The sequence below is a fragment of the Oreochromis niloticus genome, linkage group LG1 (assembly GCF_001858045.2).
Source record: "Oreochromis niloticus isolate F11D_XX linkage group LG1, O_niloticus_UMD_NMBU, whole genome shotgun sequence".
Lineage (NCBI taxonomy): Eukaryota > Metazoa > Chordata > Actinopteri > Cichliformes > Cichlidae > Oreochromis > Oreochromis niloticus.
In genome coordinates, this window is record NC_031965.2 from 33,917,019 (window position 1) to 33,934,082 (window position 17,064).

At 37.5% G+C, this 17,064-nt stretch overlaps 1 protein-coding gene across 1 annotated transcript; it reads right to left on the minus strand.

Annotated features, from left to right (window-relative positions):
- Window positions 1–47: 47 nt before the first annotated feature.
- On the minus strand, window positions 48–16,319 carry pnoca (prepronociceptin a). Its single transcript, XM_003437696.5, has 3 exons — window positions 16,162–16,319; window positions 3,703–3,833; window positions 48–1,645 (listed from the first exon to the last, which is right to left on the minus strand). Exons 2-3 carry the CDS (start codon window positions 3,820–3,822, stop codon window positions 1,031–1,033), a joined length of 735 nt encoding a protein of 244 aa, XP_003437744.1. The 5' UTR covers window positions 3,823–3,833; window positions 16,162–16,319; the 3' UTR covers window positions 48–1,030.
- Window positions 16,320–17,064: the final 745 nt, after the last annotated feature.

The following is a 17,064-nucleotide window of genomic DNA, read 5'->3' on the forward strand; positions in this document are numbered from 1 at the left end:
AACACTTCAAGACACAGAATCAGTTGCTCCATGACAAGCCACGAAGGAAATATTAAACTATATTTATTGACATGTTTAAATCCAGCTATTTACAAGTTAAAATAATGAGCAAGAAAAATATTCCACACTAGCACAGTTCAAGAACCCAACACTTTTTGTACACACTGGCGCTTCAAGAGCCAGTTATGTATGTTGCTCACTTGTACATGAAATAGCAATAGCCCTGTCTCAGGTGTATTTTGGCACAGTGATAAATCAACAGATTTAAGCTGATTTTTTTTTCCATTTATTTTCCACAGTTACATACAGCATACTATACATTACTGCTGACATTACCCAAACCGTAAATAAAAAAAACAAAAACGATGTTGTCATTTTAAAGGAGACTGACGTTTGCATTCTGCTCCAAGATAGTGGTATATTTAAGAGAGAGGAACATACACATATTCAACATTAAGGATGCATGTACACTTTTTAGGCATTACTGAAATAATACTGAAATTATTGGTTAAAATAATCATATAATACCTGGTAGCAGAAAAGCAAGGATTATGCTACCTTTGTTGGTAATTTGACTGCCAGTTTGTGTTAAAAAGTAAAATAAATTCTACATTTTACTGTAAATCATTGCAAGACTACTATGGATTTTAAAAGTAAAAGCTTCCTTCAAAAGTCAAATGCCAATCAAATGAAACTGGTACATTCGATCAAGGGAACAGAATGAGAAGTCTGAAAAATGAAGAGTTTCAAGAGGTGGGAAACATGCCAGGTTATATGCAGTTTCAAAGGGCCTAAAACCTCCACTGGAGGATCAAACTGTATGAGAGTTCAAAGGAGGGTTCGATAACATAAATACATGGAATGAGAAAACAGAATCAGCACTTCAAATATCTCAGAACATCAAGGAACTCCAACAGAAGTCTCCGATTATGGGCTTCATTTTGGTTACTTAGATTTAATAGGTTTGATGATGTCAGACAAACATTGACATGTTAGTGACCGGACTACAAAACAGATCAATGAAAAGACTTCAGACCTCATTCTGTTGAGTGAGGTCTTCTGACACACTGTTGAACTCAGTGGCCCGAGTGCTCATCCCCAGATACTGCTTCAGGAACTCACTGAAACGTTTTTGGTTGTTCCACTTGCGAGCTGACTTCCTAATACCAACGAAGCCCCCATACCTCTTCTGGTATGATCTTCCTGGAGACATGAGTCTCCTGTGGCCATGCCTCCCTTTGACAAAGCCACCAAACCTTTTGGAGATTAGCGCTGCATCTCCCTGCCCTGCTGCCACATCAGGGTCTCCTCCTTCCTGACCTTCCTCCTCCTCTGCATACTCATCCTCCAGGGACATCGCATTCTGGGAATTATAGGCAGTGTTGAGGTGATTTCCCTTCCCACCCAGATCCCTCTCCTCTGCATCAAGTCCATGGGTCACATGATCAACCCTCTGTAGTGCAATAGGAAGAAACAAACGTCCTTTCATCTGTTCGTCTTCCCCAGGAAACAGAGCCTCCACCTCCTCCTGAGATCGTTTCCACACTGAACCACTTGGGGACAAGATTTGTGACAGCAGTGCTTCACGACAGAGGTCCCATGAGGAGGATGGGGAAACGCTGCTTTCGCACTCAATGAAACACACCTGACAAAGACAAAGACAGGAGATAATCTTCATTTCCCAGCTCCCATCGGAGGAGATCTTTGTAACAGACAAAAGGTTGCACATAAGGTACTCTCTCAGATAAAAACACCAAAATAAATAATGCTGCTGCATTTAAAAAATTGATAAATAGAAGCATGCACATCACTACATTCTTATTAGTTTTGATGGTAATGTAATATCAACCAAAGATAAATTAGACTGAAGACTGAAGGCATTCTCACAGTATTCTTGGCTGACAATCATACACTTACATCATTTTACCAGTTTCCACCTGATATCTGAGTTTACTGATGCTGATTCCCAGACATACAACTGACAACGCAGCTGATGTCCACAAAATGAAAGGACAAGGTTTTTGACCAGATCTGTTTATTTGTGGCTGTGCTGTTTATATCAGTTCTTAACAAATATTAAAATTAATCATAGTCATTGGTTTGCGCCATACAAAGCCATACACCTACTCATGCTGACACACTAATGACACTGACTAACATAGACTATTTGATTAGTAAATTGGTACATTTTGGATGAAGCTGTGTCTCTCCCGTTATGGCTCCTGAGCAATCCATGACACACAAAATTAGGAAATATAACTATTATATACAACTGAGAAACTGGAAAATGCAATGCATTATTATATGATTGGGTAATCTGAGTCCTGAACACATCTACACATTAAAAGCGTAGACATTTACACATGTGCTGCAGTATTAAAGCACCTGATTTGCTAGGGCTGCTTGAGCGGAAAATCCTTAACTCGAAAAATGCCAAAATCAATAAGACAAAAGGACATTGATTGGATTTCTGCCCTTGTTATCACTTCTTTCTTCCACTTCAGCTGTTCAGTGGGCATTTGTGATGTGTCTGCATGTCTGCCTGCCTGCCTGCCTGCCTACCTGGGTGTCTGTCTCTCAAAGAGCACTGACATACACTAATTTCTAAGATACCCCTAACCTAAACTACTACATGTCAAGCACTAATTCTCACCTCAGCCCAAACCCTAAGCCTTAAATCACATCTTCACCCTTAAATAGCATAATGGGAACCTGGTTTTCATCACCAAAGATGACATGTGTTGATGCAGTGTGGATGCGGATCCATTCTGTAACTGGTATGCTGGTTTGTGTTACTGGACTGCATCTGTCAAAATAAGATTGAGGATTCGAACATGTAATGCATGAAATACTGAAGTGATTGGAGGGCTGCAAGATTTCCAAGTGAAATTGAAAGAAATTGAACATTTAAATTAGCAAAGGAGGAAAAGGTGGTCAGCATAGCTTATAATAACAATTTGTCTTTAAGCACTAGGCTCACTTGAGGTCCCTTTAAATGCCACAGTGATCTAAGTACCCAACACTAACAGTTTAAAAGGTTATGTTTTAAGCCATTTGGACTTGAATGTCTTCTAGTCTGCTCCCTGCAAAAATTGACTTAGAAGCAGACTCCGCCATTAAGTGGAGAATAACAACCACCAGGCATAAACACGAAGAGAAACACACATCTATCCCCAAGAATCAATTAACCACAACAAATTAAAACTCAAATGCCAAAAGGGTAGTTTGTTGAGTCAGTCAGTGAGGGAGCTGTTGAGAGGATGAGATAAAGACAGGGAGGTGGAGTGAGGAGTTTCCAGTTTTTATTAACTAAATGAAAAGAATACAAGTGAAGAGATTTATGTGGCGCTATATGTTAACTTATTTATTAATGTGAGAGAAGACCAGTTTTGTCTTGATGACGTATCTGCTGTGTATTATTATATTATTAATATTTCATAGTTGATGTGCAGCAAAACTGAGCTTCATAGTAGTTTCATAATAAGATATTGTTGAAAAATGATTATGTATAATACCATCAACCACTGATTATATGGTTGATGGCAAATAATTAATCATTATTGATATGAAAGTGAAGAATAGCAGCTACCTTTTAACTGCTCCCAGTTTACTCTTCTGTTGCCTCCACCTTTGTGACTATGGGTAAATGCTCCACTCGTATAACCACAAGCGCGTGTGTGTTGATGTGTGTTGAGCCCTTACCATGGTGTTAAAACTGAGCTGTTTGGGCAGGATGTTGTTGCAAGACAGGCAGTCAGCCTGGCAGTCACTCTGTCCAGGATCACAGAGACAGAGCAGAAGCAGAGCCACCACGGTCTTCATGGTCCCACCTTCTGTTGCACAACAAGACAGAGCAAAGGCACGTGTTCAGTCCAACACTTTGACACTTTAAACTAACTACATATATCTCCCCAGGTATCTTATAATCCATAGTATTTGGTGAGTGCGTAATTTTCAAAAACTATCCGTCTTTGCAGAATAGCAGAGTAATATAACACTTGTAAGTAATATAACACTTGTATGTAATATAACGTCAAAATGCTATGAAAAGTAGTTTCAGCTAAATGTGCAGTGATTAAGTCCGTATCTTCTGGTATGTCATGGTTTGCCTTCTTGTCTTAGCACCAATAATAATTTCTCCGAGCCAAATAAAAATTGAAGAAAGGGACAAGGAAACAAATCCCTGTTGAAATCATAACTGTATGTCTGTCAACGAAGTTTTGTTTATTTGTTGTGTCCTGCTACATTACCTATCAGGGTATCAGGGTATCCAAAATCAAGCATGCAGTGAAGTCTTTAAAAAGCACTTTGTGCTTGTTAAGCCCACAATGTCATTTTCAATTAGTAGCATAGTGTGTAGGCAGTATGAACACATGTTTTAAGCTAATGTGACAAGCTTGTTACAGAGTCTTTACTGTAGCAGTTAGGGAGCAACATTGTCATAAATTTGGACTCATGTTTCTGGCCACAAGGCAAATGTAATTGTAATATTCAGTCTCAGTTAGCTCTTTTTTTGTCTCAATAGTAGGTTTTTTTCTTACAAAGTGCCCGGGGAAATATCTAGCTCTGAAATGTCCCTCTAACTTCAGCTGCTAACTGTGTCTCTCTGACGCAGATAATGTACAACACATTTTTACAGGTTTTTCTATGAAAATATCTGCTTTAGTTGATAATAGTATAAAAAGAGAAGTTAGCATGAGACAAAGCTGTTTATTACTGTCATATTTTATAAATTAGATTGAGTTTTAGGGTTGTTGTTTTTTTACCTTCAAATATATTTTTGATGAGACCTTGGACTGAGCTTGTCAAGTTCATTATTCTAAATTCAGCTAAATACATTGACAAAAACCTCAGTAGGCAGTTGATGAGGGATGAGGGAGCACTGACTGCATCCCTCAGTCAACCTGCCCATCCCCGAAAATTTACAGGAGAAGTGGTTTTGTTTAGTTGAACAAGTTAGCCTGCCTCACTGACTCACTGACTCTTTAAGTTAGGATGTGCATTTCCCATCATAGCTCTAAAATACCAGTAGCCTAACTGTGCTGTGTATTGATAAATCAATAGAGCTGAAGTAGCAGACAGATTTATGCACCTTTTCTTGCAGTCCCACACGTTTCACTTGGTCTGTTCTATATTACAATCTGTGTTCTTTCTAATGGTGACACCTCTTTCTATGTATTATATCAATAATAATGTTGGCATTTCTTCTCAGTTTGGCATTATGGTAATGACAGCATTGATTTTTGAGCCAGAAATGATCATATTTGGATGAGAGGATAGTTATCTCCTCTAAGGATTGAAAGGTGCATTCACAGACTGCATGGATGCATTACATTTGACAATTAGTGCTAAAATAAACATTTAAGAATTACTAGAATGTCCTTGATGTCCTTGACCACACCACTACTGTTTTATCAACTGAGGTGAAGCCAGCCATTTGTGCAATTAGTGTCATTATGTCACACAAACATATAGCTACTATTCAATCATTAGTGTGCTAAACACTTTCGATTAATATCACAGTAATAATACATAGAACTGAAAGTCACTTTTAATACAAATTACTTTTTAAATAACATTTTAATTATTACTGATACTAATAGCACGGTGGCACGGTGGTTAGCACTATTGCCTCACAGCAAGAAGATCCTGAGTTCAATTCCACCATCAGGGGTCTTTCTGTGTGGAGTTTGCATGTTCTCCCCGTGTTTGCGTGGGTTCACCCCGGGTACTCTGGCTTCCTCCCACAGTCCAAAGAGTTAGTTGGCAGTTAGTGGTTGTGTTAATTGGAAATAAGGGTGAATGTGAGTGCAATTGGTTGTCTTTGTCTTTGTGTTAGCCCTGCGACAGACTGGTGACCTCTCCAGGGTGTACCCTGCCTCTCGCCCTAAGCCAGCTGAGATAGGCTCCAGCAACCCCACGACCCTGAAAAAGGATAAGCGAATGGATGGCTATTTTAAACTTTCACTAGCTTCTCATCAATGTGTGATTTGCACTAAATACTATGTAGGGCAGACAAGAGTTCAAGAGGAAAAACAACACAGCAACATGAAAAAAAAAGAAATACCGAATGAGACTAAGCGACAAATGAAGCGGCATACAAACAGGGACAAAAACAAAATAAAACAGTTTGACCTTATTTTGGTAGGAAGAGTCTGGCAACTCTGACGTCAGAAACACAATTACAGTTTTCGTCTCATTAAACAAACTCGTTAACTCCTTTAATTGATGCCTCAATTAATGCCTCCGGCAACAAACTGAGTCATTGTTTCTTGATGACAAACAAATTTGAACTCATATGCACAAAACAGTGGAACACACACACTTACACAGCACACAAGCATACATGTCCACACTGTGTCTGTACTTCAATACATTAAAACAGACAGTACTAAAATGCAACTTTAACGGCTGGTTTAAATTATCTATTAAAACAGCTTAGAAAAATTTAGAACTAATTTGTCTTCAGTGAAAAACGTTTTTTAATGTCTTAGAAATCTGGAATTTATTCAGGGTAATTAAAAAATGATAGAAATGTAATTGCAGTACAGTTCAGTCCAGTCTCTAACAACCCATGAAAAACAATAGCTCTGCAAAATTAATCAGCCTTCTCGTGTGCAAACAATAAAAGTGTGTGTCAAGTCTTTAATCTGATGGGAAAAAGGGCGGGTTTGTCAGTGAAGGACAAAAGAACATCGCAGCTGTTTTAGGCAGGAATGTAAGACAGATGGCACTGGATTTAGACAAACAGCTTGTGCGCATTCATGTGGCCACAATACATCTCGTTCTCCATCCTCCTGTCACTGAATCTGTCCCTGCTTGTTTTCCAAAAGCAAGAGGATAATGTGCAAAGATGCCCACATTTCTCTACTGAGATGTGGTCAGAAGAGGAAAACACAGGTGAGCCACATGTCCTTAATTTAGCAGTGAGTGAAGATAATTAAAAAGAAACCACAAGGCAAACCTTACCTTACTTTCAAACCATTATGTTGGATACTGCAGCTGCAAAAGACGTACTCTTCTTTAGATAAACTGGTTTTATCTAATTAACTGGTTTTATCACAGTTATCTCATTTATTCAGCCATTTGCATGGCAGCAGCTCAGTGCATTTAGGCATGTAGACATGATCGGCGCAACCTGTTGAAGTTCAAACTGAGCATCAGAAAGGGAAAGTAAAGTGATCTTGAACATGGCATGGTTGTTGGTTTATTTCATAAGCGTTTGATCTACTGACATTTGACACAGCTATCTCAGGGGTTTACAGAGAATGGTCAGGAAAGCAAACCCATCCAGTGAGCAGCGTCTCTGGACAAAAATGCTTTGTTGATGCCAGAGGCCAGTGTAAGAACATCTCTGAGTGTGTCCAACTTGAACCAGATGAGCTACAGCAGAAGACCACACATAATTGGCACCCTGTCATATAGGAACAAGAAACTGTGGCTACAATTGACATGGCCTCACCATATCTATCCAATAGAAAATTCTTAAAATGTTCTGATGAGTCTTGATTTCTGTTGTGGTATTCAGATGACAGGGTCATAATTTTGTATAAACAACATGAAGGTATGGATACATCCTGCCAACTGCTGGCAGTGGTGTAACAGTGTGGCGGATAGGTTCTTACCTCAAACAGGTAAGAAGCTTTCTTTTCAGGTTACAGTAACAAGTTTCAGACAAAATACGGCAACTGGCTAGCCCTGTCAGAATAATATGATAAGTATTCTTAATTTTGTAAAGCATGATTTAAAATAATTCAGGAAATATGTTTGGGCAGTTGTCATTGGAGATGTAAGCAGCCATAGTGCTACACTTTAGGGAACAGATGACTATCCTATCATGGCTAACTCTCTCATTTTGCAAAGAACTAAGGCCCGATTTGCTATCCAGAATATACCAGAAGAGAACGAACACAGCCTGATAGCAGTCACTCAGGATATTGGAGTACAGATATGTGTGCACACAGAGGCCTGAAGGTAGTCTTTATCTATATTTATGTCTTCTTTTCTGAGTTGTTCAAAGCTCTGTAAAAACGAAGCACAGTGTGGATTTATTCTCAAGTCTGCCATGTTCTCTTGAGTGCCTGTAAGACTCGATTATTCTGCTTTTAATTAACTGATTAACCACTAAATAAACCAGTTAATTAAGTCATTACTGTGTGGCACTGTGCTGAGGCGCTACTGATGGATGTCTGCAGTCAAAATGAATAAGTCCAGCCCCCTGATGAAAGGAAATGCATTTCTCATTAGTGTCCAAACCTGTTATTTCTCACCGATTCTCAATTGTGGGTCATAAAGCCAATGAAGTTTGGGGTGTGGCAAGCTAGGAATAATATAAAGTGAAACTAAAACATTTTTTAGGAGAAAATAAACACTGTGTGGTTGTTTCAGCAACCTCTATGTTATTAAAAATGTAATGGTTTGCATTTTCTTTCATTTTCTATAATCAATAAATATATTTTTATGCAGAAACATAAGTTTGTATTTTGAAAATATGTGTGTACATTTATTTAAATCTAAAACCTTCAGAATCTTAAAAATTACATCCAGGAAACTAGAAATAAGTGCTGTTAAGGTTAAAGAAGGTTAAAGAAATGCTTAACTGTACATTCCAGTCTAATTTCTGGTCTTGTCATCCAGCCACATACACCTCACTATAAGGTCAGCCCTCAGAAATTCTCAAACTATCTCACATCGTATTATCGACTGTTTCCACCAGTGTTTCTCCCCATTATTGCCATTTTCTCATCAAGAATAGGAAATAAAAAATAAATTACTCCCAGCCCGAAGTACGGCTTAAAGCCGGATTATTTACGCGTGGTTGATCTGGGAGCAATGTGCATCCGTCTTGGAGTGCATCTTTTTTTAAAAGCAAAGCTGCAGATTATTGGGTAACTTATGTAAAGACCACAGTATTGCCAAATTTGCGTCAGTGCACCACGTCAGTGCCTCCGCTCGGCTGTAACTTTCCTCAGTTTTTGTTTCCTCTGTGATGCCAGACACACTGTAGATGTGCATATGCACAAACGGCGTTACAAGGCTGTGTGAGTTTAACTGTTGTCTGCCAAATGATGATGCGATGCTGATGATATGATTGCAATGAGTCTGCTGTGTGGTAATGACTGGCCCTGAGTCTCTACTAGAGACAATGCTCACTTTATGAACTGATGTGACAACCGCCACTTCATTTTAAACATAAAAATTTGACTTGACGAAGATGATGGACCATAAGTATAAAGGGGCAGCAAAATTGTGTGAGTATAAAAACAGATTACTATCCTCTGGAAGACAGTGCATAGATAGTTTGTGCAAATCCAAGTGTCACAAGCTACCTCTCTAATGTAATTTTCTAAGCCTGCCTTGAATTTCCCCTTCTTATCTTTCTTTAACTTACTCTGCTACTTCACTGGCTGCTTTTATTGTAAAAAAGTGCACAGGTGCAAAACAAAGTGTTAATGAATAGTTTCATCATGTTTTATTATTTCATTCTATATATGTAAATTTATAATATTTATATTTATAAATATATGAATCTGTGCCACAAAGAAATAAACAAGTTCTGAATGGCAACAATGGGTCCAATCCTTTGTTAGGTACACCTACTCATTAACACAAATGTCTAATTGACCAGTCACATGGCATCAGGTAAATGCATTTAGGCATAGTGAAAATAACCCGGTGAATTTCAAAGTCTGGTTAAGAATGAGGAAAAAAGATTATTCTAGATGTGCTGAACTTAGAACTGCTGATCTACTGAGAAAATGGTGAGAAAAAGCAAAATTGTCCAATGAACAGCAATTCTCTGGGTGAAATTGCATTGTTGATGTCAGAGGTCAGAGGAGAATGGCCAGACTGCTTTGAGCTGAGATGAAGGCAATATAAACTCAAATAACTTGCCATTACAACCAAGCACAAGAGCAAAAGAGCATCTGTAAGTGCACAACACATCAAGCTTCAAAGCTGAGAGCAACAGAAAACCACAGCAGGTACCATTACTGTCAGCTGAGAAGAGGCAACTGAGGCTACAGTACATACAGGCAAAGACGGAGAACAGAAGACTGGAAGAATATTAGTTGGGCTGATAAATTGGAGTAAGCGTGGAACCATCCTGCCTTGTTTCAGGCTGTATCAGGTTCCCTTTACAGCCACAGTGTACCCATCTTCTGATGGCTGCTTCCAGCAGGATAACATGCCATGTCACGAGGCTTAATTCATGGATGGATGGCTTATCACATCATTGATGTGAAGCTGACGAATCTACAGCAACTGTGTGACACTATTATGTCAATATAGACCAAAATCTCTGAGGAATGTTGAATTTCTCCTAAGGGACAATAAAGTATATTTTAAAAATAGTAACTGGTGTAATATGTCACATTTAATTTTCATGCGGCGCATGCTTACAGCATTTCTTTACTCTTCTGAATCCTTAGTTATGTATAGATTATTTTATGTGCTAATTCAGCTCAAATTACTCTTGCAGAAGTGAGGACGAGCAATTTTAAAGAAATATTAAATAACTGGAGTGAAATCACGATGTTGGTTTTATAAGCTGATGAGTCGATTTGACAGGTAATTAAATGTTATTTAGTTTTCTGCCTGCAGCCAGAGTACATTTTCTGTCAGAAAAGAGACTGTGACTGACAACCTGTCCCAGGCCCACTCAAAATACATTGTGCTCTTTGTTGTAATATTGATGTCTAACTGGCAAAATGGCAGTGTGGTCATTGACGTGACACGTTTCAGGAGAGCAAATAAATGTTGCACATAAATACATGATTCTTCTTTATGCCTACGTGCACTCTTACACTCCCCTGTTATCAACTCTTCTTTTCTTTTAAGACACAGTTTCAGTGTCTTTTGTTCTTTTCACTCTTTATGCTCTGTAATTTTTTCACTGTTTTGTTTCCCACCAAAACAAGACAACATTTCTACTACAACCTCTACTTTTTCTGCATGTATGTCTCAGTATCAATGTTCCAAAAGCTATAACTCATCTGTATGAAAAACAAGGTTTAACACTAAATTAAGTTATCTCTTTAAACTTTCTCTTTCGTGGTCAGAGGTCATGTCAGTTGCACCATTACTCATATACTTGTGTGACTGATGCATCTGTGATTCAATAAATCTCAGATCTGAGGAAGCATTTAGAAAAATACCTCAAGTTTTGTTTTTTGGGGTATTTTTGTGTTTGGGGGGGGGGCATGTTCCCTGTCAATCAGACTGAGTGCGATGTAGCAGCTAAAGCCATTAACGGCAGACACGCTAAGCTAAATCAATTTCCTTTCTCAATGCATCTAATCACCTGAAGTCAATTGACGTTGTAGAGGTGACTGACACATACTTACACAGAGGTCACACCAGACTGGTTTCCTATTGATTTTTCTTGTTATTGTTTATGATTTAAAATGAGGTGATGCAGTCAAACTTCTCATTTTCTATGCCACCTGAACAAATATGATTTTTATTAGTTTTCTTTCCTTGGTTTAGCCCATTTGTAAATCTATAAAATGAGCTTTCACTACATGTAATTTCCTACAAAAATACAAAGGCAGGTAACATCTCACAATGAGAGGTTATTCCTGTGCAAAGGTGTAACAAATATGTTAACAACACTAATGGTCAAATTCAGCCGAGGCTGACTTACTGGGACATGCCTGAATGGAAGGAGCCATCAGTAATATGATTAGTTACACCTGTGCTCCTTCTATAATTGCTGAATAATCGACTTTCCCAAACATATTGTCAAGATTTTTTATTATTATCAACCTACCTTTCCTTCAAACTTCTGTGAGACAAAAGTGATGGTGTACAATGACAGGGACACGACACTAACGTCAAGTTTAGACCAATTATGCTTGACAAGTTGGTCTCAGTACCACAGTCAAAACATTTTACCATAACCTAATGAAAGAGATGGGAGGCTGAACTTAATTTACACTTTGATCTGTAAAGCCAAAGCTGTAGATCAAGTTCCTTCAAAACCAGATTTTTTCCCCCTTTCACTGCCTACCAATTTACTACAGCATGATGTCTTTCACAGTAATTTGTTAGTTTGAAAAGTTTTAAAATCTAAATGTTAAAATAATTTGTTAATAAGTTTAACAAATGTTTATCATTTGTTATTAATAAACATTTTTTACTGTGTGGTGGTTACCTGTTTATTTTTCCATTTTTAATCTTTTCTTGTTCGATATTATTATGACTATGTTAATTTAATTACAAGATTAATTACAACCTGACAGATTCAAAAAGGTATAACAGGCTACAGGAGGTGATTGAGGTGGATATGAGTCATACAAAGCACTCAGCTTTCTTGTTGAAAAACAAAACATTTTTCACATCCTGTCTCCCATCACTGGCTAGTATCAGGCAACAATTATAAAAAGAAATAATTTTGCCTGAGGCTTGTGTCACGCATAAGAGCATAGAAACGTATCATGTTTCAAATCTTCCCCATATCAAAATGTAGGAGTAGCAGATGTAGCAGGAACTACAAGTAAATATTGCATTGCAAGATTGAATAGTAAATATATTAACAATTATTTGTTGCCTGCCAAATGCACTAATGATCAAAGCTTTGTCGTTGCCGTGATAGATTAAAAAAAAATCTAATTGCATTTATGCCTTTCTGCTCTTGCAATTTAGTTTGAGGAAGCATGCAATTTCAAAGGAGTAGGCTCATCATTTGCCACTAAGAAGGTCACATCCAGGTCTTTTAATATATCCTCATGTTAAGACAGAGAGAAAGTATGGAGACTGTATCTCGACAGCAATAATCATGACTTCTAGGTTTTTCTCGAGTAGATATCGAAGAAATTAAGTAACCTTAAGTAGGGTTTTCTTGCTCAACAGACTGTATCTGACATGAATCATTTCTCTTTGGTGTTGAAACAGAGGGGAAAAGTGGAACACAGCAAGACGATAAGGAGAGGGGTCTGTGAAAGGATAGATAAGCATAAAAGGATGGCTGGAGACCCTGCTGTGTTAGGAACATTGTATCTTTGGATTAAGTCCACACGTTCACAGGCAGTTCAATACTGCTGTCAGAGAGGTGTACACCGGCACTATGCCGTGTGACCTGTGCCTATGCCTGTGACCAGCAATCATTTCCTTATTCCATTTTCCCCTTCTACCCTAAATGAGAATGTTTTGTGAGTGTTAACGAGGTTTATCCACATAGAATAGAATAGAATAGAATAGAATAGAATAGAATAGAATTAGAAAAGAACATGTACAACGAAATTGTAGGTTATTCACACAAACTGTGCTGGAATAAAATATATATATTTCACTATAAAAAATAATGATATTGTGGAATGTATTTAGCGATAGCATAGAAGGGAACTGTGGATTAGAAGGGATTTACAAGCCAGGAGAAACATTATAGTTGATGCAGTTGGCTGAAGGCGTGAGTTGAAAATTGTTCCAATAGAGATAAGAAATTTAAGAAATTTTCATGTCTGAAAAAAAAACTGAGAAATTAAACTTGCAAGACAACCTATGTCATGAACAAAAAAAACTCAGAGCTTCGTGAGTGATCCTTCTTTTGTCCCTGTGGACTGATTCTACAATGTTTAAGATAGCTGTCTTAGACATTTCAAACATTTTGTTTGCAATTACAGTTTGTTTTGAAATCCCATCTCTCACTATCTCTCATTGTCACTTTGGCAGTGTTTGTCAGGTTGTCTGCAGGTACACAATGAAATCACCCACAAAATGAAAGGATGCTTGTCACTACAAGATTATGTGTTTCACAATGGTACAACTGAGCTACAATATAAACCTCATTTTGCATACATCAGTATCTCTGAATACAAAAGCGTGTTTACCTAAAACCACCCACACCAAATCCTCAACTTCTTTTCAAAGTATTCCTCCAAATTTAAGCATTAAACTTTCATAGTGTCATTTAGTGTTCATGCAGCCTCACCAAAGATATTACTTATCTGGTTTTATTCAGTCAATGCAAAACTCCTGCAACGAGACAGCTATAGGAACATCTTGTACCCTGATCTGTTGTACCCACAGGAAATTTTGCTGTGTAGTGTAAGAAAGCAGACGCTTCTTTATTATTATTTTTATTCTTTTTAGAAGCACTGTCTGCAGACATATTCCTGGAGATGAATATAAACTGACACAAGCACTTGCAAGACCAGGGATTAACAGTTGTTAAAAAGGCCTTTAAACAAAAGTTTACTACAGGAAATTTCATCATAAGTGTTGCCTTTGTTTAAAGAATTTCTTTGAAGGTCAAAGGAAAAGTGTGCCCCAGGCTAAATATAACCTTAGGCTAATTATTAATATGAAAAAAGATATATTCAAGTTTGTTATTGACTTTATAAAGGTTTTTTTTTTAGGAGATTGAATAAATAAATGCTTAGTAATGAGTTTAATAAATGCCTAAAGGCACAGGAAGAATAATATTAATGAACTATGTAAGAAGGAGGCTGCTGCTATTTCTACTTCTACAGGTATTAGTACTACTAATGCAAATAAATGACAGAAAAATAAGATTCATGTTTAAAATTGATTGATTGATTAATTACTTAGTTATAATGATCAATAGTAAATTAATTATTACATTTGTTATTTAGACAACATGATTCATTAATTAAAAAAACATTAAAAACTATAATGGATGATGTCTGTGTCATCAAATTGTCATTTGATAAATTTGATAAAAGATCCGACCATTTTAATTAATCCTATTTAGCTTGATTCATTATTCCAGCTCTTGAACGGGGTTATAAAGAGCATTGAGGTCTGGAGCAAAATGATGGGCCAGAAGTGTCCAGGTGCCTTACATGTCAATAAAATCTATTTATATGACTCCATTTAACCTTTAATGTCTCTATATTTTATAAAGGGAGCTGAACAGCTGGTTCTGAATGACAACAACAAAACAAGCTTGAGACTTATTCACAGTTGTTGTCAGTAAAACCCTTGATTTCTGAGCCGCTACCTTTTAAAGTAGCAATGTTCACTCCAAATTACACCAGTGACTCAAAATAAGCTGAGAGCAGTCTATAAGTATCTACTGCATGAGAGCTCATACTGGTTAATGTTCATGTAATTGTTTTGGTCATAATTAACCCAAAGTATTTTTACTTTAATGAAGAACGTGGCAGAAGCTGTCATTAAAAACAACATAACCTTCAGGCAACTGCGTCAAAAAAAATCTAAAAATATTCCTCTGATGAAGGGAGTTCTGCAAAATCTTACCCTCATTAGGCAACATGCGCTCATCCAAATTACCTTTCATTACTTCAGATGAACCCAAACAACATATTCCTGCAAGATTCCCCTTTCATTCCTGGATCCTATCAGCTGTGAATCAGAGCTTGATGATTAATGACAAATCATGACCAGCAATTTATGACCTTTCTCTCTGCTACCTGCCAATGTGCTTACAAATTAAAATGCATTTGTACTCCTCAGATGCAGTCTCTTCACGTCATGCTCTGTGTTCTGTACATAACTTTCTGCTTTTTAATCAACACTAATAACTAACTTCTTAATCATACATATTATGGAACATTGAGGTCTGTAGCTGCTCTTTTAGAGCAGATGCATTGACTCTATTGAACACAAAGTGTTTAACCTGAGGTACTGTGTTAATTCACACTGTCAAGTACAGTTTGAGATATTTTTTAATATATTTTTTTTCAGTGAGATTAAGCTCAAATGTCAGAGACAACACAGAAGTAATTATTACTCAGTAATTATTAAAGTAATTATCCTGGCAGACTCCTGGCAGACTCCAGCAGGTGTGGGTGACAGAGTAGCAATGAAGACACGTACTGACTGGGTAATAAAGCTTTACTGTTAAAAAGGACTCACAAAAGAAAATATGAGTCTGGTTTCTTCTTCCTGCTGTTTATCTTGTATTTTCTGCTAAATATAGATTTCATTATTATCTTTTGGGCTGTCTGAACAGGGCTTGCAATGCAACATCACTCACCCTTAAAGGAACTTAGACGAGGCAAATGAATGTAAATGTATAGTTTCTATGGGTTTTTTCAACAATACACACAACAAACGGTTAGTGCACGACAATACTGAGAAAAATACAAAGGAAGAAATTCTTTATATAAAGGTCAGAGGTCAAGCAGTTTCTTTTCCTCCTGTACTACTCCCTCCTGCTCGCCAAGGATTCCTTACCTGTTCTGGGGCTGCCAATAGGAGGTCCCTTGGGTGAATGCAGTTTGTCAGCGTATGATTCCTTTCTTCTGTCTCAGTGTGGTGTTTCTGGCTACGTGGAGGCTGGAGGCAGCTGCTCTTATAGGGACCCACCCCTCCACTTCAACCTCCTCCTTCTGCTTGTCTCTCTTTCTCTCTCACTCTCTTTCTTTCAAAAATCCCTCTTTCATTACTTAGAGGGAGAGAGGGATGGACAAGGGAGGAGGAGGCAGAAGATGGGGGAGCAAGGAGGAGTCAGGAGGTAGAAGCAGGGCTGCAAGGAGAAGAGGAAGATAGACGAGAGATGGTAGATAAAAAAACAAACAAATGGACAACGTGTGTAGGAAGATGGAGAGGCAAACAAAGCTGAGAAGAAGGGAGAAAGACGTTAAGAGGAAGGACGGAAGACATATGTCTGCTGTGTTGTCATTTTTAGAAAACTGACGTCAATACATTTAATACTAATAAAACAGAAAATACTAATAAATTTAACTCAAAGATTAAAAAGATATAATATTCTTCTTTCAAAAGGTATTCTACAGTTAATTGATACTATAATTACAACTACTACTACTTCATTAAAAAATAAAAATAAAAAGTTAATTTCAAAAGTTTACATGCTGGATGCCTGAGGCATCTTGCGTGACAGACGATTCATCCTTGGTGTATGTGAACGTGATCCTTCCCATGCCTGCATCACACTTCTGCAAGATGAATTCCATAAATGTGACTTCAAATAAAAATCTTTTTTACATACTCTATGTATATTTAACTCTTAAACAAATGAAATAATGTGGAAACAGCCCCCAAGTGTCTTATTTTGATGTCTTCGCACATACATATTCAGCAGGTTCAGATTTTTTCAGTTTTTTAGTCATTTGGTGT

What these genes read in the sequence shown, in the direction of transcription:
- pnoca (XM_003437696.5), bottom strand. Translation starts at nt 3,822, where the DNA reads ATGAAGACCGTGGTGGCTCTGCTTCTGCTCTGTCTCTGTGATCCTGGA. An exon ending in AGCTCAGTTTTAACACCATG is followed by an intron (nt 1,646 to 3,702) that starts GTAAGGGCTCAA and finishes TGTCTTTGTCAG; the next exon opens with GTGTGTTTCATTGAGTGCGA.